Here is a 23,904-nt window from a genome sequence, read left to right as displayed (position 1 = left end):
ATTTCATCCCCAGACAGACGGACAGGCTGAGCATACTATTCAGACACTAGAGGCTATGTTACAAGCTTGTGTAATAGACTTCAAAGGTAGATGGGATGAGCATCTGCCGCTTATTGAGTTCGCAAATAATAATAATTACCATTCTAGTATTTAGATGGCTCCATACGAAGCTCTTTATGGAAGGAAGTGTATGTCGCCTATAGGGTGATTCGATGTTGGAGAATCTGAATTACATGGGCCAGACTTGGTTCAGCATGCCATAGAAAAAGTAAAGCTTATCCAGGATCGACTATTGATAGCTCAGAGTCGTCAGAAGTCATATTTTGACATGCGGCGATGAGATTTAGAGTTCGGGGTTGATGACTGGGTATTCTTAAAGGTGCCACCTATTAAGGGTGTGATGAGGTTTGGAAAGAAAGGAAAACTTAGCCCACGATATATTGGGCCTTGTAGGATCATTCAGAAAGTGGACCAAGTAGCTTATGAGTTAGAATTGCCCTCAGAGTTAGAGTCTGTCCATCCGGTTTTTCACATGTCTATGTTACGAAAGTACATTGGCAATCCTCCTGAGTGGTTCACACGGATGATGTACAGATTATAGAGGACTTGTCATATGAGGAAATTCCGGTTGCCATCTTAGACTGACAAGCCCGCAAGCTGCGGAATAAGGAGGTATCCTCCGTGAAAGTACTTTGGAGGAACAACAATGTGGAAAAAAGGACTTGGCAGGCCGAGGAAAACATGAAGTCTAGATATCCCTACCTATTTCCTCCTCTAGAGAAGTGTCTGACTAAGACGTCATAATCATAAGGTACGTGTATAAATTCCTATGTTAGTTATTGTCGTTGGTCATTTGAGGCCATTGTCGTTATTGATAATTGTGGTAAGGTGTAGTGTTGGATTATTAAGCTTCTACATGGAGAGTTGGTAGTAGTGTTGTTACAAAGGCGACCCTGCCAAAGTTATATTGATCATGGGGAGTTGAACATTCGAGGACGAATATTTCTAAGGGGGGAAGGATGTTACATCTCGCGTTTTCATACGTTAAAATTTTGTTTTCAGCTAATCAACGTAGACTCGGGGATGAGATCATCTTGACATTAAAATTGAGTTTCGTTGAAAGTGGCCAATTTGGAATAAAATACGGGTCGAGCAATAATACCCGATAATTATGAACTAGTACCATGCAAGGTATCATATGACCACAATAGTATAATATATAAAGTATATATGAAGTATTTTAAAAATAAATAGAATTTTAAGTAATTTGTGGTAATTGATTAATTATCGGGTAATAGGACATTACCCAGTTAACTAATAAGTGGATAAAAAAAATTAATAAATTAACCCCCTCCCACTCCCTCCCCCAAACGTGGCAAAAATCCACAAACCTAGAAAATGACTAAGTAGTTATAATTCTAGGTGGCTACCTATGAATAACATAATCATGACTTAATGATTAAGTCTTAGAAAGACTTGTAAAATCTTATCCATTCTGTCTTTAGCTTCAATTCACGACTTTGGCTTGAAACCAAGAACCTTGAAAGCGAAAAACATTTCGTCCAAATTCTTGCCAAAATTTCGATTGAAATTTCAAAGAGCAACCACAATTTCGTTTCAAAATTTCAAGAGATTCAAGAAGAATTTTGTTCAACATATTTCACAGAAGCAGAAGCTTCATTCCATTTAAATAATTCTAGGAAAGGGTATGTTAAGGCCTCCCTTCTTTCTTTTGGTATGGTCCATATGATACTGAAGAAACGAGCAAACATATAGTTTCCATAAATTACTCTATTCATAGAAATAGTAGGGGTGTCTATATTCTTGATTCCCCATGAGAATTATTATTATCTTCTATTCATGGGTCACAGAATAATACACAGTTGAAAAAGTTTATCCGAAAGGAATATTGAGATTATTACGTATTTTTCATGCATTTCACTCATTTATACATGTGCATTGACCCATGACCAGATGGCGTTATATACATGTATATATGTAAATATATGTATATGGGATATGGGAAAGGGTTACGGCGTTATATATGCACCACCACTAGATCAGCTGGTATATGTTGATGATGTTGCCTATAATGGACGAGACAATATGATGGGATGCCCTCAGTGGCTTGATGATATTATGTACACCCATACCTATGCATGACACGACATTTATACGCATGTGTATGACATTATAAGCGTTTTAGAATTTACAAACCTATTCAGATTCAAAGATGTGTTTCTATATTCCATGTTTCATCTATGTCTTTTACGTTCAAATTTTCATGCCTTACATACCCAGTACATTTTTCGTAATGACGCCCTATTTCACGGGGCCTGCGTTTCATGCCCGCAGGTGCAAGTACGCAAGCTAACCGTCCCCCTTCTTAGGATCCCTGATCAACGAGAGTTGGCGTGCTCCATATGATCTGGAGCTGCTTTTGATTTTGGTACGATACGTTTGTGTATATATATATGTATATGGGTATGACGTGGCTCAGTCCCATCTTTGTACAGTTATATTTCTGTTAGAGGTCTATGGACAGTATGTCTAGTTAGGTTGTATGTGGCCTTGTCAACTTTCAGTTTGTGATGTATAATTGTCTATAGCAGCCTTGCCGGCTCGCCCATTGTATTCTGCATGTATACGTACATATGCCTTGATGGCAGGCTTCCTTCACGTATGTTATTTTCGTAGTGAAACAGATGTTATTCAGGTTCATATCTTAGACGCATGCTTAGGGATGTTTGACAGGTAGGACTTAGGCTCCCGTCACGGCCAATCGGTTTTGGTTGTGACAACAGCTATCAATCGTGTATTCAAATGGCTTTGTATGGGCCTTTTTCGGAGGTGGTGTCGGTCTCCGATTGGTTGGTTTGAGCCGGTTTAAAAAGATAAAACTACACATGTAATAGCTAGCATCATTTAATAATTTTTGTTTCCTTTACCTTGCCTTATTTATTTACGATACTTATTGAGTACATTGGGTCGGTTATATTCATACTACACTCTGCACTTAATTATGCAGATCTAAGTGTGGGGACTAGTTATCAACAGTAGGCTTGCTTGTTGTATTATCTGCTAGAGGCGAGGTAGAGCTGCATCCTTGGCCGCAAATTGACTTATATTTTCCTTTCATAATGTTGTTGCAATTCAGACAGTGTATTTATTGTTTAGATTCAGACTTTTATTCTATTGTAAAAGTTCATAACTCCATACTTACCAGTTTCTGGGGATTTACTTTTGTATACGGCTAAATCGGGGGAACCAATTTCTTGTTAATAAGGCATCTTAGAAGATCACCTTGAAAGATCGAGACCACGGCCCGAGTACCCTCCCCCCCCCCCCCCGGAGGTCTATTGGCACCCGACCTGGGGATAATGTTGGCAGTGACCCCAACGGCCATGGGGAGTTTCCAAAGGGTGCAGCCGGGACTGGCCAAATCTGTCAGGCTAGTCTTAAGCTAGTTTGAACCTACATCATGAAGTTATTCAGCTGTCCCACCCCGTTTTCTTTATCATTAATGTATTTTGTACTATGATGAGATTTTTCCGACCTATATAAGGGGGATCCTTAGCACTTTGTAAACCCTATTGCTCAAATTGCTCCACACAAGATATACAAAGAACCTTCTATTTGTTATCTGTCATATTCTCTTGATATTACTGCTTCTATTTATTGTCTTCATCGTTGTTCATCAATTATTGCTCATCATCGGCCATAAAGAGCCTTCATTGATTATTTCGTAACTATTAGCCCTACCCTGATCATCCAAGATAGTTCGAGTCTGAGCCCTAGAATCAACTTTGAGGTCCCAAATTGACTGGCTCGAGGCCCTGAATAGCTGACCCAACGGTTTGGTTATAGCTCTCTCCTTAACTCCATTTCGCGTCTTTAGATCTCGTACATTTAGCATCAACTACTCAACAAACTAGCCATAAGAATAGATCACGTATTTTTAGAGTCCCATCAACAAATTTAATTACTATTACCATTTTCACGGTAAACAGTTTGGCGCCCGCCGTGGTGCTAAAAATAACAGTGATTATTTTCTTGCTGGTTTCATCACTCAACGCAAGTTATCTTTCATGTTTTTTCTTGTCCAAGATCTTCGATTTCAGGTCAATATGTCTAACTCAGTGAATGGAGGCAAAAACAACAATCTCAAGGACCACGGGGAGAACAGTGTGGATGTTCCGGGTGTTGGTGTGCTACCACAAAACCCTAGGAATTTGCCTGAACCAATCCCCGTGGACGCGGTCTCGCGCGACGCCCAACACATCGATATAAGCTCGCATACCGACAGGAGCGTGCGTCAAGGAGATCCACAAAAAGCTCAGAAAACCCCGACCAGGGAAGAACGTGAGGTTAGCCTTCACGTTATTTTAGAAATGTTGTAGGCACAACAACTACCTATTACTCAGCTGCAAAGTCACCAGAAAACGCCCAGCACGGTGGCACCGAGGACAATTCCCCCAGCTGAATAGGTACCGGAGAGATCAAGCAATAACAGGTTGATCACCGATCACATCATCATAAAAATGCTCGAGGACCTCACCAGAAGGATCAATTTGGGCGATAAGATGATAGAAGCTATCGATAAAAAGGTCAAAACTTACAACTCCAGGGTCGACAAAATTCCGGGCGCACCCCCGGTCGTGAAAGGCGTGGATTTGAAGAAGTTCATACAAAGGCCGTTTCTTTGAGGAAGCGGCCCCGAAACCCATCCCAAAGAAGTTTAGAATGCCAGAACCCCCGAAGTACAACGGGACCTTAGACCCCAACGAACATGTGACTGCCTACACCTGTGCGGTGAAAGGCAATGACATAAAGGATGACGAAATCGAGTTCGTCTTGTTAATGAAGTTCAGGGAAACACTCTCGAAGGGGGACATGATGTGGGATCAAAACATAGCTCCTAACTCCATACAGTCATTCGTCATGCTAGCAGACTCCTTTATAAAGGCACATGTCGGTGCCATCAAAGTAGCAACGAGGAAATCCGATGTTTTCAAGATTAAGCAAAGAGAGAACGAAATATTGCGATAGTTCGTATCTCGCTTCCAAATGGAACGGATGGAACTACCGCTAGTCTCCGATGACTGGGCAGTGCAGGCTTTCACTCAAGGTCTGAACGAACGAAGCTCAGCAGCTTCAAAACAGTTTAAACAAAATTTGATAGAATATCTCGCTATGACCTGGTCCGATGTCCACAACCGATACCAGTCGAATATCCAAAGACAACCAGTTGGGAGCCCCCTCAGGCTCAGTATATCCAAGCAGGTTTCCAACGAAGGAACCAAAGTCGAACAAAGAAAGGTACCAGCCATACATCGAAGACAGGAGGAATGCCTCGAGGTGCAATCCACCATGCAATGATTGAAGGATAGACCAAGGACAGGATCCTCGGGGACTCACCAACAGAGCTAGATTAGATAGGAACGCAGGGCCAATGGGGGCACCTCACTTGTCAAAATACAACTTCAACGTCGATCTATCGGACATTGTGTTCGCCATCAGTAAGATTAGAGATGCCAGATGGCCCAGGCCTGTACAATCGGATCCTTCACAAAGGAATCATAACTTAGTGTGCGAATTTCCCAACACGCATGGCCACAAGACCGAGGATTGCCACCAACTTCGAGAAGAGGTAGCTCGACTACTTAGCAAAGGTCATCTCCGGGAATTCCTTAGTGACCGAGCCAAAAATCAGTTCCAGGAAAGAGAGGCATTCAAGAAGAACAAGGCAAACGAGCCACAACATGTCATCCACATGATCTTGGGAGGCGTCGACGCCCCGCAGGAACCCATAATAAAAAGGATAAAAATATCCATCACCAGAGAAAAGCGAACCCGGGGGTACATACCCGAGGATGCCCTCACTTTCAGCGAAGAGGACGTCGAGACCTTGTCTCAGCCTTACAATGATGCACTAGTAATCTCTTTCCTTATTAATTCTTTTCGAATAAAACGTGTACTCATGGATCTAGGTAGCTCGACCAACATCATCAGGTCAAGGGTGATAGAGCAACTCAGACTGCTTGACCAAATCGTGTCTGCCACTCGAGTCCTCAATGTATTCAATATGGCAAGTGAAATGATGAAAGGAGAAATCACCCTCCCAGTCATCGTGGATGGCACAACCCAAAATGCTAAATTCCATGTCATTGAAGGATACACGAGGTACAACGCCTTGCTCGGACGACCGTGGATATATTGCATGAGGTCAGTACCATTCACTCTCCACTAAATGATGAAGTTCCCAACAAATGATGGAATTAAAACCGCTTACGGGGAACAACATGCGACAAGGGAAATGTTCACGGTGCATGACGTGGCACTGGCATCAATTCCTCCGCTCACAATATAGCCAAAGTGTAATCAAGTCACACCTTCGATTAAACCCGATCGAGCAAAGTAAAGGACCATACCGCGTCCTAATCTAGAGTAATTAGGGCATATCGGTCCTCGAAACATCACCGGCACATCCCACACTAAGGTATAACCATCTCCCTTTTCATTTCATACTTTGAACTAACCCTTATGTAGGCGCCTGGTAGAAGCAGTCAGACCGCTAACCCAACTCGAAGACCCTAAGGTTTTAAAGCATCCGTTGCACTCTTTTCCTTCAACCGAGTTTTTATCCTGAAAAGGGTTTTACCGGCAAGGTTTTTAATGAGGCAACATCTATATATTGCCTCAGGGAGACTCACAAGTATCTGAGGCTTCTTTTGCAATCAACCTTGAATGCTGAGGGGCATCCCCCCCCAGAGGTCATCCGCTTGGAAAATCCAAGAGACGCTGAATCGGGTCCCTATAGGAAAATGATATACCAGGCCAAACAGTCGAATGAATCGTGTTCGTATAACTGGGCCCCTGACGGAGAAAACGTGTACACTTATATCAAATAATTGAAGAGTATTTGTTATCAAAGCATCTCACGATCCAAAAGAGGCTCAGCACATTCGCAAAAACAACTCCTCCGCCAAAAACGTCCCGAACACTCGGGGACTGGCATCAACAATTCAACACCTAAAATGACCTCCAGGTCGGGACTCCAAATTCATAAGCCCTTAGATAAGGTAGCACAGAAATAGCGAAACATCTCCAACATCGAAAGTACCCCGAATGCTTGGGGACTGGCATCAAAATAAAAATAAAATGACCTCAGGGTCGAAATCTCAAAAATAGTAAGCCCTCGATGAGGCAATGCAAAGTTTGCAAAAAAAAAAAATAGCTCCCGAGTCAAGAAACTCTCGACAACTCGGGGACTGCCGTCAAGCGCCACCTTCATCGACTCATCAAACCCCGAGGCCATAAGACCTCGAGCGGGTAGACTCGGTCTCGTAAGACCTATATAAGGCAGCAATCATATTTGGAAGACCTCAACGACATGAAAAACTGTAAGACCTCAATGGCATGTAAAACTTTAAGACCTCAACGGCATGAAAAACCCGTAAGACCTCTACGGCATGCAAAAGTGTAAGACCTCAATGGCATGGAAAACCTATAAGAACTCAACGGCATGCAAAACTGTAAGACCTCAACGGTATGTAAAACTTGTAAGACCTCTAAAAAGGCATACCCTTGATATAGATGCTGAAATTACTTCACTCAGGACCCAAAGGCTTCGGCCAAACACAAGTGACTCCGGTCACACGGCTGTATCAGTCGAACTAATGCAACTCGGGGATGCCCGACCGTCAGTACAAGGCGTAAGAGCCATTGTCGCCAGCCCACACACGCCTTCAATTACTCCGAATCTACTTCGGAAAGAACCGGTTAAACAGGCTACCCTCGACATAGGTAAATGATCTTCGACCATGTCATCTCCAAATCACAGGCTTCGAGCTACTCAACCTCCGAGCCAAACCTCCCAAGGTGCTCGAACATTGCTGCAAGTTACTCAAAATCGAGGTTCTTCCCAAACCGATGACGAGTAAAATTACTTCAAAAGTCCTTAATGAGAGGAAAATAAAGCCTACATAAAAGGTCGCATCGACCAAGCGCATAAGAGCCATCGTCGCTAGCCTAATGATCCTCAAGGCCACACAGACAAAAAGTCGCTTCGACCAAGCGCATAAGAGCCACTGTCGCTAGCCTGAAATCTAAAAACTTGAGGGTCAAAATGAGCTAGAGTTGTAGCCCGATTTAGAGACTGGACCCAAAATAGTTAGCTATATATGCCTAAGGGTAAAGCGTAAGAGCCATTGTCGCCAGCTTACATTAAAAGGTCGCTTCGACCGAAAGCGTGAGAGCCATTCTCGCCAACTTACATTAAAAGGTCGCTTCGACCCAAAACGTAAGAGCCATTTTCGCCAGCTTACATTAAAAGGCCGCATCGTCCCAAAGAAAAGAGCCATTATCGCTATCCCGTATGCACTAAAAGGTCGTATCGACCAAAAGTGTAAGAGCCACTGTCACCAACCTAAAATTCGGCCATTCGAAGGTCAAATAAGCTCTAATCGATGCTCGACTCGGGCACTGAGCCCAAAATAGGTGTCCTAAGTATGCCTAATAAGGAAAGTACGTAAGAGCCTACAGGCCAGTCCAATCAGTCTCGGGGCCACATCACTACTCTGAGGATTCCTACCAATGCAAAAACTAGCTCGCCTGGCCAAAATCAAGATAGAAAAAGATACGAAAGGAGTGAGGTCGCAAGATTTTATTTCATATACATGCATGAAATGCAACCTCCAACTACAAACATGTTTTGAAAATGCTACATAAAGATGACAAAATCTATGCCCCCTGCTAGGGGTTACGGCCTGCCAGTCTCATCTTCACTTTCCTCGGCATCGGGCAAGAGTAACCGAGCATCACACTCATCTGCCCTCGTTAACGCCAATTCTTCTGAGAGGGCGAAACCCCTATCGCGGATCTTCTCGAGGGTCTTTATTCGAGACTTGCAACGAGCATATTCTTCAATCCTCCCTTCGCGGTCGAGGATCATTCTTAGCTTGACTTGAGCATCAGCAACATCTTTTAAGTAGATCGCCATCTCCTAGTCAGCCTTAGTCCAACTCATTGCGGCTTCTGCCCGGGCATCAACGATCTCAGTCCTAACTTTCGAAAGCTCGGACTCAACCTTTGAAATCATTTTTGTCTAAACCAAAGCATTGTCACGAGCTATGCGAAGTTGAGCTTCAAAATCAGGAACTTTGGCTAGAGCATCATTCCCCTCTAAATCCTGAGCCTCCGCCCGAGCTTTTAATTCATCATGCTCATGCCTGGCCCGACCAACTTCATCTCGAAGGTGCTCCAGGGCCTCCATGTTTTTCTGCAATTGAAATAAACTAAGTATTAGCCCCAGGAGCCAGGAGGCGGAATGTACACTCACCCGGGACAGAAAACTACCTGCTCCTTCAGGTGGTTTTCATAATTCAATCTCCGACCTACCTTATACTGCAAATGTACCAACTCGACTTCTTTTACATAACAAAGGTGCCTCAGGGATCTCTCCTCATCCAGAGCTTTCCGTAGCCTGGCTTCACAACAAAGCAGCCCGGACTTAAGCTTGTCGAATGCCTGCAATAGAAAACTCAATAAGGAAGGGAAGGTGCAAAGCTTGAAAAACATGTGCTGAAACTCACTACAAAGTGAAGCCTCTGGGCTTCCTCGAAGGACGAACGCATACCTGCCAATCCAGTACCTTCTGCCCTGAAAGAGCCTACTTCGATCCAAGCACGGTCGCTTGGCGTATGCGACCCTGATTTTCTATTATCTCCCGAAATGCTATCAACGAAAAAAGAAGGTGACAACAACGGAGAAATCCTCTTTCCAGAACCGGGAGCCGCAAACACGCATGCTCGGATGATGCTTACCGCTCTTCAGCCCAGAAGTCGGCAACCCTTCCCCCTCTCCGAAGGAGCACGGTCTCACCTCGAAAGGCTCTCCAATACCTATAACAATAAGACTAATACGTGTAAAGGGGATATGCTTTTCCACATGAAAGAAGGAAAAGGAAATAATAGCACAACACTCACAATGGTATTTTGCTTCCCATCTACTCCAGGACAAAGCTCGCCACCTGCGTTCCTCACAGGTTACAAAACCAGTTCTCGCTATAGGCAAAACTAAGAAAGCGCGAAATACACCACTTACGTGTATAATTCCATTCCTCAAGGAATGGCATAAGCTCCACGGGGATAGTGTCAGCGGTCCGCACTAGGACGACTAAGACTCATCCACCCCCGATCTCCATCTTCATCGTCATCGAAAACAAAGGGTGTGGTCGATCGACATCGAAAGGTTAGCAGACTTCGATGGTGAAAGGGCCGGTACAGCCTAGTAAGATGACGGAGCAAAAATTCAAGCCCCAACTTCTCTGCAAAAAATCTCACCATCAACACCATTCGCCAAAATGACAGATGGACCTGCGCCAAGGTAACCCGATACTCTAAACAAAAGTCGAGCACAACTCTATCAAGGGGGCCCAGTGTGAAAGGGTATATGTACACATTCAAGAACCCATCGGCACGATCCATAATGCCCTCACCCGGGGAGAATGACTGTAACGCCACTTTCTCCCCCCATCCGCAGTCTTTTCTCACTAACATAAGATGCTCTTCTCCTATCAATGAAGTAGCCTTCAAGGCTACTCTCGATGGTCCTGAAGGCCAGAGGCAGAGCTCTCCCCTCCCTGTCGGACAGACCCCGACATAACACCATGGCTATGATGAAATTAGAAAGCGAAAGTGGGAATATGTGCAAGTGCGTTAGTGCCGGAGTAGCGAAAGGATAGCGTAGAAAAAGAAGACCAACTGCGCAAAGTGATGATCCGCTGCCTCAAAACCGGCTAAAAACACCATCACCAATCCCGAGGTGGTACCCGATCTCGAGGACCTCCATTAAGACAAGGCTAGGCTCCAAGAAGCCGATGACGCCTTTACTAACTATGAGGTGGCACCCAACCTCGAGGATCTCTATCAAAGGAAAGTTGAGCCCCAGGGAGCCGACAACATTGCCAGTCCCGAGGTGGTACCCGACCTCGAGGACCTCTATTAAGACAAGGCTAGGCTCCAGGAAGCTGATGACGCCCGCGCCAATAACGAGCTGGTACCCGACCTTGAGGATCTCCATCCAAGGGAAGGTTAGGCTCCAGGAAGCCAATGGAATCATTACGAGACCCGAGGTGATACTCAACCTCGGGGGGGGTTTTTTTTGTCTAAAGGGAATCAGTCTCCAAGGAAATAAGCATTTTAACTCCACCCGTATGGGCTTGGCCTCGGGGTACCGTCTAAAGATCGGAAAAACCCTCTTTCAAGATCTATCTACAGTGCCCTAAGGCCATTTACACTAGGCCCAAAGCAAGTTTCCAGGCGGTCTGGAATTGAACGAACCTCCGCTTAGGGATCGCCCTCGAGATATCAAAGGCAACCCCTATTCCCAGGCCTCCGAGCAAATTTCTTCTCAAAACGTTACCACATATTTTAAGTAATAAATCATGGTTTCAAGGCACAAAACGTCACTTTCATTCTACTTAAAGTCAAGGTCTCGGCGACTGAATTCATCGGCCCGATCCGAGTTCGATCCAAGGGATCGCAAAGGGTTCCGCGCGAGTCCATACTAATTAATCGAAGGCCAGAAAGAATGCACATACCCAGGCCTAATATTAGTGACAACGGAAAGAGTCATGCATTCAGAGTCTCCACAAACATAAAAGAATATAACAAGCATCGAAGGCAAGTTGGAGAAATATATTTTTATTCATAAAAAATATGATTACAAAAGCCCATTAGGGGTCCTTACACGGAAATAAAGAAGAAGGAAGGTGTATATATAATAAAAGCCTAAGGGCCTAGCCTATTCTTAAAGGTGCGTCTTCGATAGCAACATTTTTAGGCAACATCTCCTCAAGCACGCATCCTCAAAGACAATATCGTCCAAGCATAAAACCCTCGGGAGTCTTATCTCGGTTCCCCATAATGGCATCTTCAAAAGGGGAGACGACGAAGAGGAAAGCGATGGAGAAGAGCAAAGTGACACGTAAGAAGCAGGAAGGAATGAAGAAGTGGCTAGGTGAAAAATCTGGCAAGTATGGATTTCGCTAGGCCATTATTGTAAAGCCACTTCTTGAGACATTGCTCTATTGCGGGATGCAACAGTTAGTAGATAGTACCACCTCACTCCATAGAAAGCTAAGGGAGCGAGGCGCTGCACCGAACAATCATGGGAGGTGAGTAGCGATGTATAATCCGAGCCCCCTCTTGAGCAGCGGTATATAATCCAAATATTTCCTCAGGTCAAAGGAAATCGACCCTCTACTTCGTCATCCCGAGCCAATGGCAACAACAACAACAACATAAAAATAGCGTAATCTTGCTCGACCAGAGAAGGTCCAGGAGATAGGTCGTAGCATGCCTGATAAAAGTACCGTCATACACTCTTGAGGCCATGGGCCTCAAACATGGTGAACGACAAAGAATAAAGATAGCGGGAGAGGAGGAATGGATAGGTACGAGAAGATACTTGGATGAAAGACTGATCCCAGGAGGCCCCCATTTATAGAAAGAGGGGCAACGTAACCGACGACGACATTATGGCTCTGAAGAATGAGAAACCGCAACACGTTGAATGATCCTGGAAAAGTGAAACGATGAAACATTTTGGTAATCATCGAGGCTTTCATCATCAGTATTACATCATTACGGGAAGCCTAAACAGTGGGATGTCAAAATCATTTCTTGTCGCTCCTCTATAAGAAACGCGGGGCCTATCTGTATACGGTGAAATTAGAGGAACCAATTTCTCGTTAATAAGGCATCTCGGAAGATCACCTCGAAAGCTCGAGACCACGGACAGAGTACCCTCTATCCCTCGAGGTCTATTGGCACCTGACCTGGGGATAATGTTAGTTGTAACCCCAACGGGCATGGGGAGTTTCCGAAGGGTGCAGCCGGGGCCGGCAAAATCTGTCAGGCTAGTCTGAACCTACATCATGAAGTTAGTCAGCTGTCCCATCCCGTTTTATTTATCATTTATGTATTTTTAACTATGCTGGGATTTTCTCAACCTATATAAGGGGGATCCTTGGCACTTTGTAAACCCTGTTGCTCCAATTGCTCCACACGAAATATACAAAAAACATTCTATTTGCTCTCTGACATATTCTCTTGATATTACTGCTTCTATTTATTTTCTTCATCTCTGTTCATCATTTATTGCTCATAATCATCCATAAAGAGCCTTCATTAATTATTTTGTAACTGTTAGTCCTACCCCGATCACCCACGATATCTCGAGTCCGAGCTCTGGAATCGACTTCGAGGTCCCAAATCGACCGGCTTGAGGCCTTGAATAGCTGACCCAACGGTTTGGTTATAGCTCTCTCCTTAACTCCATTTCATATTTAGATTTCATACATTTAGCATCAACTGCTTAACAAACTAGCATAAAAATAGGTCACGTATTTTTAGAGTCCCATCAATAAATTTAATAGCTATTACCATTTTCTTTGTAAACAACTTTGTATTAGCAGTTTTATTGTATTGAGACCTCAGACTTATGCTATTTCTATAAATTTTGATATTCTATTGCCTTCGTTATCATGTTTCAGCTTGCCTAGTTGGTGTATTAGGCGCCATCAAGATGGGTAGGGATTTTGGGTCATGACATACCTACTGGTTGCTTGACGTTGCTCATACACATTATCCTTTAATAGAAATGTATGCTTATCATTGAACTCCTTCACTTTGAACATTTGTGATTTGTTAATACTAGAAGCATTAAATTTCCATTCACAATGCTCAGAAACACATAACAAGGTATAGCCGCAAATACAATTTTGATGCACATACAATCGGTTATGTATACCCGATAAAATAAAATAAGGTATGTAATAGCAGTAAAACCCATTGGCATATGAATACAATATTTACAAATCATGACAGGAAAATGTTGAATACAATATATAAACAGGGCATTATGCATACTTGAATATAGCTGGAGCATTACTCTTACAACTGGTTCATCACATAGTTTTCCAACGACTAACATACTTGAATACAGCTGGAGCATTTTGTCACGACCAAAACCGATGGGCCGCGACGGGCACCCGGTACCTTATTCAATCGAGTACCAACACAATGTATCTTTTCATATCATACTATCATAGATAACTAAGTCAAAGAGGCTGCCATGAAATAGGTAGAATCTAACATGTAATACCAGCTTATAAATAAGACATATGGGCCTTTAAGACAAAAATAACCACTCGTACACTGAACATAGGCCGACAAGGCCATACAATCTTTAACGTACATGACATTTGTCTACAAACCTCTAAAGATACATAATTTTCATAAAGGTCGGGACAGAGCCCCGCCATACCAAACAATACACATCTAAATCGTACTTACCAAACAAGCAACTCCGAAGCAAATAGAGTGCACCAACATCTCCCTCTGAGCTGATCGCCTACTTGAAGGACTTTCAACCTATCTATCGAGACCTGCGGGCATGAAACACAACATCCCCAGGCAAAAGAGATGTCAGTACGAATAATGTATCGAGTATGTAAGGCACAAAATAAGTACATAAGAGACATGGAAGAAATATAGGGTAAATGACTCAACCTGTAAGTCTGGATAACTCTATAAATCATGAAATACTTATAGTGTCATGCATATGCGTATGAATGTCATGTCGTGCATAAGTACATGTGTTCGTAACATCATCAAGCCTCTGAGGGCATCCCATCATATCATCTCGGCCACTGTGGGCAAAATCATTAACGTATACCAATTGATCAGGTGGTGGTACATATATAACGCCATAACCTTTCCCGTATCCCATATACATATATATGTACATATATATATACGTTTATATGATGCCATCTTGGTCATGGGTCAATTTACATGTATAAATGCATGAAATGCATATGAAATATATTATAAAAATCTCTTGGTACGTCATAAGACCATTATGCCTCTGATTAATATCATAAAATAAACTTTACAACCTTACGTATTTTTGAGACCCATGAACAGATGATAGAATAGTATGACATATGGGGAATCAAGAACATAAGTATCTCTAGTATTTCTATGAATATAGTGATTTAAGGATGTTGTGCATTTGCTCATTTCGTTTGTGTCTTATAGATCATGCCAAAATAAAGAAGGGATAGCCTTAACATACGTGACTTGCAACAACACATAATGGCGGATCGTAGTAGGGAAACATCCGTATGATAATATTGAGAAAGATTGCACCGTACTCCTTCAGAATCGCAAAAATCCCATTGTCCAATATAATAATCCTTGACAAGGACTTCGTAAGCAGCCCATACCCCTCCATTTAGGAACTGGAAGAAGGAAAGGAAAAATGGCATGTACTCCACACTCTTCATTTTTATCACAGTTCTCACAGCTGATAAAAGAGATGCATACATGACTATGTTCAAACCAGCTGCTAAAAGTCCGACCAATGTGAGCTGAGTATTTCCATGCACAGCTAGTAAAGTGATTTCTATTACAGCCCCAAGGAAAGCTATATCTATTATTGCCACCAGCTTCAAGGATTGATTCTTAAGAATTTTGGGGGCATAGATAAGAAAGAGAGTGACATATACGATGTGTAATATGGCAGAAGTTCCATTGACTATGACCACAAGCAAACCTCCAGGCTTTAGTAAGCCATAAAATGTCCACAAACTTGTGCTCAATAGTGCTGTAATATATGGTATCCCTTTAAAATCCTCTGCTGATTTCTTCTGGATTATCCTTTTGAACGTTTTATTTGGGGCAGCAAACATAAGTACATCACTTTCTTATTGATATAGAAAAAACGTATGTTGGCTCTTAAGAGCATCTCATTTCATAAGAGCTCTTTTATAATCCTTTGTATTTTAATTATAACTTACCCCTTTAATGACTTGTGTCTTTATCAAAGAGAGTGGCCCCACCTTTAGGATGACTAATCTTTGGCCTTAAGACCCCTACATGCCATATATTGTAATGACTAAGAGAAATCTTGGGCTTCCACATTGGTTGTTCAAGAATTCTCCAAAATGTCTTGTTATGTACCAATTTCTCAATTAACTTACTAAGTCCCCACTAACCCAATAATTAATTAATTTTCCACATAATTAAGAATTATCTCACACACTTAAAATACTACTTACTTTTAGCACACTTTATACACCTTACTATTATGATCATGTGATACCTTTTATGGTACTATTCCATAAATACCAGATATTTTAGCTCGGGCCGTATCTTATCCCAACATGACAAACTTTGACGAAACTTTAACGTTTGAAAATGCGGAATGTAACATCTCATTTCCGAGCTTCCATTCATTTATTTATGGCGCACTTTCACATACGAAAATATGAGGTGTAACATCATTCCCCCTTTGGAGAATTCGTCCTCGAATGTTGACTGATGCTCTTATCATTTTCATAGCTTATAGATCTTGTGAATACTTTAATAATCTCCTTTCCACTTACGCAATTGTTCTTTGAATAAATCCAAAGGCCAGGGCATTCCCCCCTTTAGGCCTCTTTCTCACGCCACGGCTTGTGGACGAAATTCTTCCAATCTTGTAATTGTTGCTACCTTCTTTCATGCAGCATGTACAATTCTGACCTTGTAAGTGCGCTTATGCGTCTCTTCTTTCCTTTTTCCTCTGATTTTTAGCCATTACTAAAGTTTTTCGCTCGTTATTTTGTCGAACTTACGAATATTGCTATATCTTATTTCATAGACCCAGTTATTTATCCGTATGACTTTATTGTATCTAAGTAGGTCATACTATACCATAACTCTTACCTCGATTTCTCATTACTAAGGTCTGCTATCACATTCTAGGTTACTTTCATTGCATATCCAATATGTGTAAATCTATGTCCTTTAATGCTTCCATATTACTGTTCATCTTAAGACTGATAGCCCAATCTCATCTTGTACTTTGCAACTTTTACCTATCCATTATCGATTCACCTCAACGTTGATCTATAATCATCCATTGATAACTTGAAATTTCTTACGTAATATATATTGCCACTAGGGCTTACATTTCATCATGGAACATCTAAAGTAATTTCCATCATCGTATTTCATAGTATCCCAATGTGACTCACCTTATGGGGGGGGGGGTATCCAAATCCTGTGTCGTCCATGAAATCTTTTTTTTTTCTTCAAATCATTACTCAATTAAAGACCCAAACTTCATCCTTTATCTATCACAATTACACCCTCATTCTATTACCAAGGCAACATTCAATCTCTTCTAAATACTATTAGTCTTAGACTCCTTTTAGTTCATTTAGGCTATAGTGAGCTTTGTATAACTTAGAGAAACCATCTTCTCTTCTTGTTTTCATGGGCTTAATCCTGAGGACTTATCCATTTTTGTAACCTTCTAACTTGCCCGTTCTTATCCTTACTCTTGTCTTCTACAACCTTGTCTCTCTATCATACTTTAGCTTGCAACCTTCCTTCAACTTGCTTGCACCATAGATTTCCTTGTGTTATTTTAGAACATCAACCGAGACATCACATTGTCTCTAACTCCTCTTTACCTTCTTAACTAGATCTCTCGATATTTAAAACCATAGGTTGGAAGATATTCCACTAACGACACTGCTATCATTCCTAGACACTGAATCCCAGTGTTTCTAGCCTTTTGTCTAAAGTATGGAAATTCACAACCTTCTTCATTTGAATATCGCATACGGTGTTCACATTTACCCTACTTGCCATAAAATCTTGCATCATATCTTGTATCCCTTTCATGACCTTCCTCCCACATAGGTATAATTCACATCTATAACTTGAAGTTTTATTATAATACTTGCACCTCTAGTGTATATATAATCCGGTGAGAGCTTCATACTGACTTCTTATAAGGCTGGTACTTCTTCTAACTGGCTTTCTTGTACAGCCATAATAGAATATGGTTGTTGTATTATCTCTCTTGCACCTCTAATATTAAGAGTGATCCCGCCATATCCTCAAAAAGAATTTCTATAATTTTCTAGGTCCAATAATCAGACTCCTGATTTACTTCGTTGATGTAACTCTTTAGTTTCCTCTTCCTTCTGATCAGCCTTTATGTAGGCTTAAGCTATCGTCCAATCTGTGACTCATAGTATTAGTCATTACTTTAGCCTTACATGGACATTATGGAATATCCATGATACAATCTTCTACGGCTATATGATTTTCAACATATATGCTGCATGGATAATACTCTGAACTCTTAAGTGTGTTCATAACGTAACTAACTCTGGATCATTAATCGAATAATTCTTTTCATTCCTTCTTAGCTTTATTCAAACGTAAGCAATTATTTTCCCTAGTCTTTCTGCCCCTTTTTGCATGCATGCTTAGCTTATCTAAGTGCCCATGCATTTTGAAATTCTCTACAACTCACATGATCTTGAATATCACTTCCGATTTTACTTCCCATTCATTAGCCACAGTAGGTGACATTTTCTTATGGAGTGCATACAATGTTGTTGTGAGAGTGTTGTTATAAGACCATTTCCTTCTTTGGTTATTGAGTTCACTTTAAAGCTTTCTTCCTTACTTTCTCAGCTAGTCTTTTATTGTAGTACTTAAGGAGACCTTCTGACTCTTATAAAGCTGCGAGCCTATAATATCGCATACTCAACGAAATTTTTTATGTCATTCCTCGCCTATAACTATCCGTAGTTATGTACCTCCAGACAAAGTTTTTTATGTCATTCCTCGCCTATAACTATCCGTAGTTACTTACCTCCATGCCCTTGTGCTTGTAGGGTTGCTTTCGAACTGATATTTTGACTGTCTTCCCAATGGCACTCTCTTTTATTCCCATAACATTCATACGGTACCTCTAGATACCCCGACTCTTATCTGAATATATCTTAAGTATTATAATGACATTAATACGAGGTTGAATTCTCCATGTTAGGGTTCACTATATTTATCTTGCATGATCTGCTGATTTGTCTGTAACCTTTTGTCTAGCCACAACTAGGCTCTTCCTGAATCAACTACTAACTACTCGTTGGCCCATTCTCATATCCATATTCCACATAATCTTTATTGGGTTATTTCCTTTGTCTTAACTTACCTAACGCACTGGCTCCTTATCTAATAATAAGATCCTAGGCAGGAATCCTTACTTCCTTTTCTTGACGCCGTGCTAGCATAATCTGGAATCGGAGCATATCTGTAGGCTTCGAATAAGTGCAATCTCATCCTCTCTCTTTTTTTCTCATTCTTCCTTTACCATTCCATGATTGCTATCACCATTAAATCCTAACTTCAAGCCACATCACTCCATATTCCCCCCTTTAGGGGAGTGCTAAGAGCTGAAGCCACGAGGATCTACCTATAGATTTGTTACATCTTTATCATTGGCGTCTTTTCACATCATCGATGACCCTTACTCGCCTTGCAGCAATCCTTTTGTACCAAGGATAACCAAATTCCTTACTCGCGATGGTGACACTTAGTGCAACTGGAACATACAATCCCTTAAGCTTAACTTTGCTCATATTTCTTGCTTTAACAAAGCGTCTTCCTGAATGATCATTCTCAGAATTTTTCATGAATCGTCTTCTATTGTCCATTCTATTATTTTGGGGTCTAACTTTTCCTTCCGGTAGTTGCGTTGGAGTCACAAACTTATTTTGAAGTGAGGATATGACTTTATGGCCTATACTCTTATGTTGTCTCAAGGCCTGTCGCCTATCTTTTTTCCCTTCACTTGACTATAAACTCTGTAATACTATCATATTTGTTTTCCACCATTATGATCCATGTACCACATTTTACTCATACTGCTTCATTAACTCTCTTCCTATGTTCCTGCTAACATTTATGTTTATCACTTTATTCTAGAAACTCGAACAAAATATTCTTTTGATTTTAGCCCCTCTTGCTCCATCCATTGGCTCCTCGAATTTCCTAACATTCTCTTTTTATCAGGGATGGGAGCCATACTAAGGTAATATTTATCCGTTCCAAGCTTCCAGTGCTTATCTTTGTAGTACTCATATCTAGCTGTACTATTTTAGGGTGAACCGTCAAGGTGTCTCACAAGGAGATCCATCACCACGTTTGCACTATCCTTCGGAAATGTCAACTAACTCCACCAATCCATCCACTATTTTAGGTTACTCTATCCCCAGCCAGATTCTGATGACTCATCTTTCTCTCAAACTATGTCTATTAGCTCCCATAAGGCATAACTGAGGTCAGCGTGACCGATTATACATACATTTGTCACTCTTGAAGGTAACTCAAAATGCTTACATCTCCCTTCCTGGATGGTAAATAATTATAATCTTTATTAACTGGGTACCTCGTACCCTTCTTCATCTTACTTCTTTTACTTCTTGAAACTTGTATTTATCTTCTGAGTCTCCCATTGTCTCTCACCATAAAGGTGGATAAATATTCTTGCCTTAAGGTTCCTTATCAGGAGGCTTACACGTCTTTGTATACACATGATCTGCCGAATACCTCATATTTATCAATCATAAGCATGATGCAAAAATTGAGTTCCTCTGACTCAACTCTTCCACAACTACATCTCTTACCAACCGTCATTCTGGATGTAGGCATCGTCGTATTATAAACAATATAGAGTTTAGGAAATTAAGTTCCTACAACTAAGCTTTACCACACGATCTAGAGTAAGAAGAAAGAGTAACATTCCTAAATGCCCTATAGCCTCCTGCTTATAAGTGTGGTGCACGACACACCCAAAAAAAAAAGATTCTACTAGACACGGCTTGTAGACTCCCTAGGATAGAACTGCTCTGATACCACTTTTGTCACAACCCAAATAGATGGGCCGCGTCGGGCACCTGGTACCTTATTCAACCGAGTACCAAAACAACGTATCTTTTCATATCATACTATCATAGATAACTGAGTCAGAGAGGCTTCCATGAAATAGGTAGAATCTAATATGTAATACCAGCTTATACATAAGACATATAGGACTCTAAGGCCAAAATAACCACTCGTACACAGAATATAGGCCGACAAGGCCATACAAACTTTTACGTACATGATATTTGTCTACAAGCCTCTAAGGATACATAATTGTCATAAAGATCAGGACAGAGCCCCGCCATACCAAACAATCCATATCTAAATCATACTGACCAAACAAGAAACTCTGAATCAAATGGAGTGCACCAACATCTTCAGCTGAGTTGATTGCCTACTTGAAGGACTTTGAAACTATCTATTGAGACGTGCAGACATGACACACAGCGTCCCTGGGAAAATGGGATGTCAGTACGAATAATGCACCGAGTATGTAAGGCACAAAATAAGAACATAACAGACATGGAAGAAATATAGAGTAAATGACTCAACCTGTAAGTCTGGATAACTCTGTAAATTATGAAATACTTATAGTGTCATGCATATGCGTATGAATGACATGTCGTGCATAAGTACATGTGTTCATAACATCATCAAGCCTCTGAGGGCATCCCATCATATCATCTCGGCCACTATGGGCAAAATCATCAACGTATACCAGCTGATCAGGTGGTGGTGCGTATATAACGCCATAACCTTTCCCATATCCCATATACATATATATACATACATCTTGGTCATGGGTCAATTTACATGTATAACTGTATGAAATGCATATGCAATACATTAATAAAATCTCTCGGTACGTCCTAAGACCAGTATGCCTTTGATTAATATCATGAAATAAACTTTACCAACTTACGTATTTTTGAGACCCATGAACAGATGATAGAATAGTATGACACATGGGGAATTAAGAACATAAGAATCTCTAGTATTTCTATGAATAGAGTCATTTGTGGATGTTGTGCATTTGCTCATTTCGTTGGTGTAGTATATATCATGCCAAAAGAAAGAATGGATAGCCTTAACATACTTGAACTGGTTCTCTTGACAATCCCTCTAACACACGTGATTTGCGACAACACGTAATGGCAAATCAGAGTAGGGAAACATCCGTAAGATAATCTTAAGAAAGATTGCACCGTACTCATTTAGAATTGCAAAAATCCCATTGTCCAATATAATAATCCTTGACAAGGACTGCGTAAGCAGCCCATACCCCTCCGTTTAGGAACTAGAAGAAGGAAAGGAAAATTGGCATGTACTCTACACTCTTCATTTTTATCACAGTTCTCATAGCTGATAAAGGAGATGCATACATCACTATGTTCAAACCAGCTACTAAAAGTCTAACCAACGTGAGCTGAGTATTTCCATGCACAGCTAGTAAAGTGATTGCTATTACAGCCCCGAGGAAAGCTATATCTATTATTTCCACCAGCTTGAAGGATTGAATCTTAAGAGTTTTGGGGGCATAAATAAGAAAGAGAGTGACATATATGATGTGTAATATGGCACAAGTTCCATTGACTATGACCACAAGCAAACCTCCAGGCTTTAGTAAGCCATAAAATGTCCACAAACTTGTGCTCAATAGTGCTGTAATATATGGTATCCCTTTAAAATCCTCTGTTGATTTCTTCTGGATTATCCTTTTGAACGTTTTTATTGGGGCAACAAACATAAGTACATCACTTTCTTATTGATATAGAAAAAACGTATGTTGGCTCTTAAGAGCATCTCATTTCATAAGAGCTCTTTTATAATCCTTTGTATTTTAATTATAATATATCCCTTTAATGACTTGTGTCTTTATCAAAGAGAGTGGCCCCACCTTTAGGATGACTAATGTTTGGCCTTAAGACCCCTACATGCCATGTATTGTAATGACTAAGAGAAATCTTGGGCTTCCCCATTGGTTGTTCAAGAATTCTCCAAAATGTCTTATTAAGTACAAATTTCTCAATTAACTTACTAAGTCCCCACTAACCCAATAATTAATTAATTTTCCACATAATTAAGAATTATCTCAAACACTTAAAATACTACTTACTTTGAGCAAACTTTATACACTGTACTATCATGGTCATGTGGTACTTTGTATGGTACTAGTCCATAAATACCGGATATTTTAGCTCGGGTCGTATCTTATCCCAACATGACAAACTTTGATGAAACTTTAACATTTTAAAATGCGGTATGTAACATCTCATTTTTGAGCTTCCATTCATTTATTTATGGCGCACTTTCATGTACGAAATATGAGGTGTAACACATTTGTCCTCGAATATTGACTGATGCACTTATCCGTCTCTTAAGCAATAACTTCTACAAATACTTTAATATTGTCTTTGACATCTAGGAAGCTGTTCGGTGAATAAATCCAAAGGCTAGGGCATTCCCTCCTTTAGGCCTCTTTCTCACACCACGACTTGTGGTCGAAATTCTTTAAATCTGGTAACTATTTCTACCTTCTTTCATGCAGTATGTATGTTTCTACCTTGTATGTGCACCTATGCGACTCTTATCACCTTTTTCCTTTAGCTTATAGCCAATCTCTAGACCTTAATTTGTGAAAATATACAATACTATGACAAGTTGTCCCTCTGGGCATCTATAGGTGTACAAAAATTCTTTGCTCGGTACTTTGTCGAACCTACGACTATTGATTTATTGTTTCATAAACTCAGTTACCTATTCTTATGGTTTTACTACAACTTGGAAGGTCATACTATAACATAACTTTTACTTCGGTTTATTATTACTGAGGTTTGATGTTATATCCCATATTTTTGTATGTGAGAGTACGTCGCAAGTCAATTGATGTAAGCTCAGAAATAAGATTATATTTGGAAGCATATAAACTAAGTTAATCATATTACCTTGGACGTTATAAATATTTAAGATCATGAATAACGAGTACCAAGAAGGTAGGAAAGCTTAGAAGCTAAATCAATTGAATAAAATAAGTTTCGCCGAAAGTCGACAAATTTGGAATGTTATAAAATATACTTTGGGGTGAGAATATGGTTCTTAACATGATAAGAAGGTTATGATATTA

The 23,904-nt window shown here is 40.8% G+C and overlaps 1 protein-coding gene and 1 pseudogene across 1 annotated transcript; both read right to left on the bottom strand.

Annotated features, from left to right (window-relative positions):
* Positions 1 to 9,106: 9,106 nt before the first annotated feature.
* Positions 9,107 to 15,992, bottom strand: LOC142164191 (bidirectional sugar transporter SWEET17-like). The gene is made up of 4 exons (XM_075221517.1): positions 15,881 to 15,992; positions 15,224 to 15,774; positions 9,400 to 9,528; positions 9,107 to 9,280 (listed from the first exon to the last, which is right to left on the bottom strand). Exons 1-4 carry the CDS (start codon positions 15,990 to 15,992, stop codon positions 9,107 to 9,109), a joined length of 966 nt encoding a protein of 321 aa, XP_075077618.1.
* A 5,597-nt stretch (positions 15,993 to 21,589) lies between these two features.
* On the bottom strand, positions 21,590 to 22,542 carry LOC107775345 (bidirectional sugar transporter SWEET16-like; annotated as a pseudogene).
* Between the last annotated feature and the right edge of the window lie 1,362 nt (positions 22,543 to 23,904).

Source organism: Nicotiana tabacum, chromosome 1, assembly GCF_000715075.1.
Source record: "Nicotiana tabacum cultivar K326 chromosome 1, ASM71507v2, whole genome shotgun sequence".
NCBI lineage: Eukaryota > Viridiplantae > Streptophyta > Magnoliopsida > Solanales > Solanaceae > Nicotiana > Nicotiana tabacum.
Note: the sequence above shows the minus strand (reverse complement) of the source record. Positions and strands in the feature narration are given on the sequence as shown.

Excerpts from the sequence above, each read along its gene's own strand:
- LOC142164191 (XM_075221517.1), bottom strand. The coding sequence starts at position 15,992 with ATGTGGAAGCCCAAGATTTCTCTTAGTCATTACAATATATGGCATGTA. Across the intron at positions 15,775-15,880 it reads TCTCTTTGATAAAGACACAA|AAAGTGATGTACTTATGTTT; the intron begins GTCATTAAAGGG and ends TATATCAATAAG. Across the intron at positions 9,529-15,223 it reads ATTTTTGCGATTCTGAAGGA|GCATTCGACAAGCTTAAGTC; the intron begins GTACGGTGCAAT and ends TTTCTATTGCAG.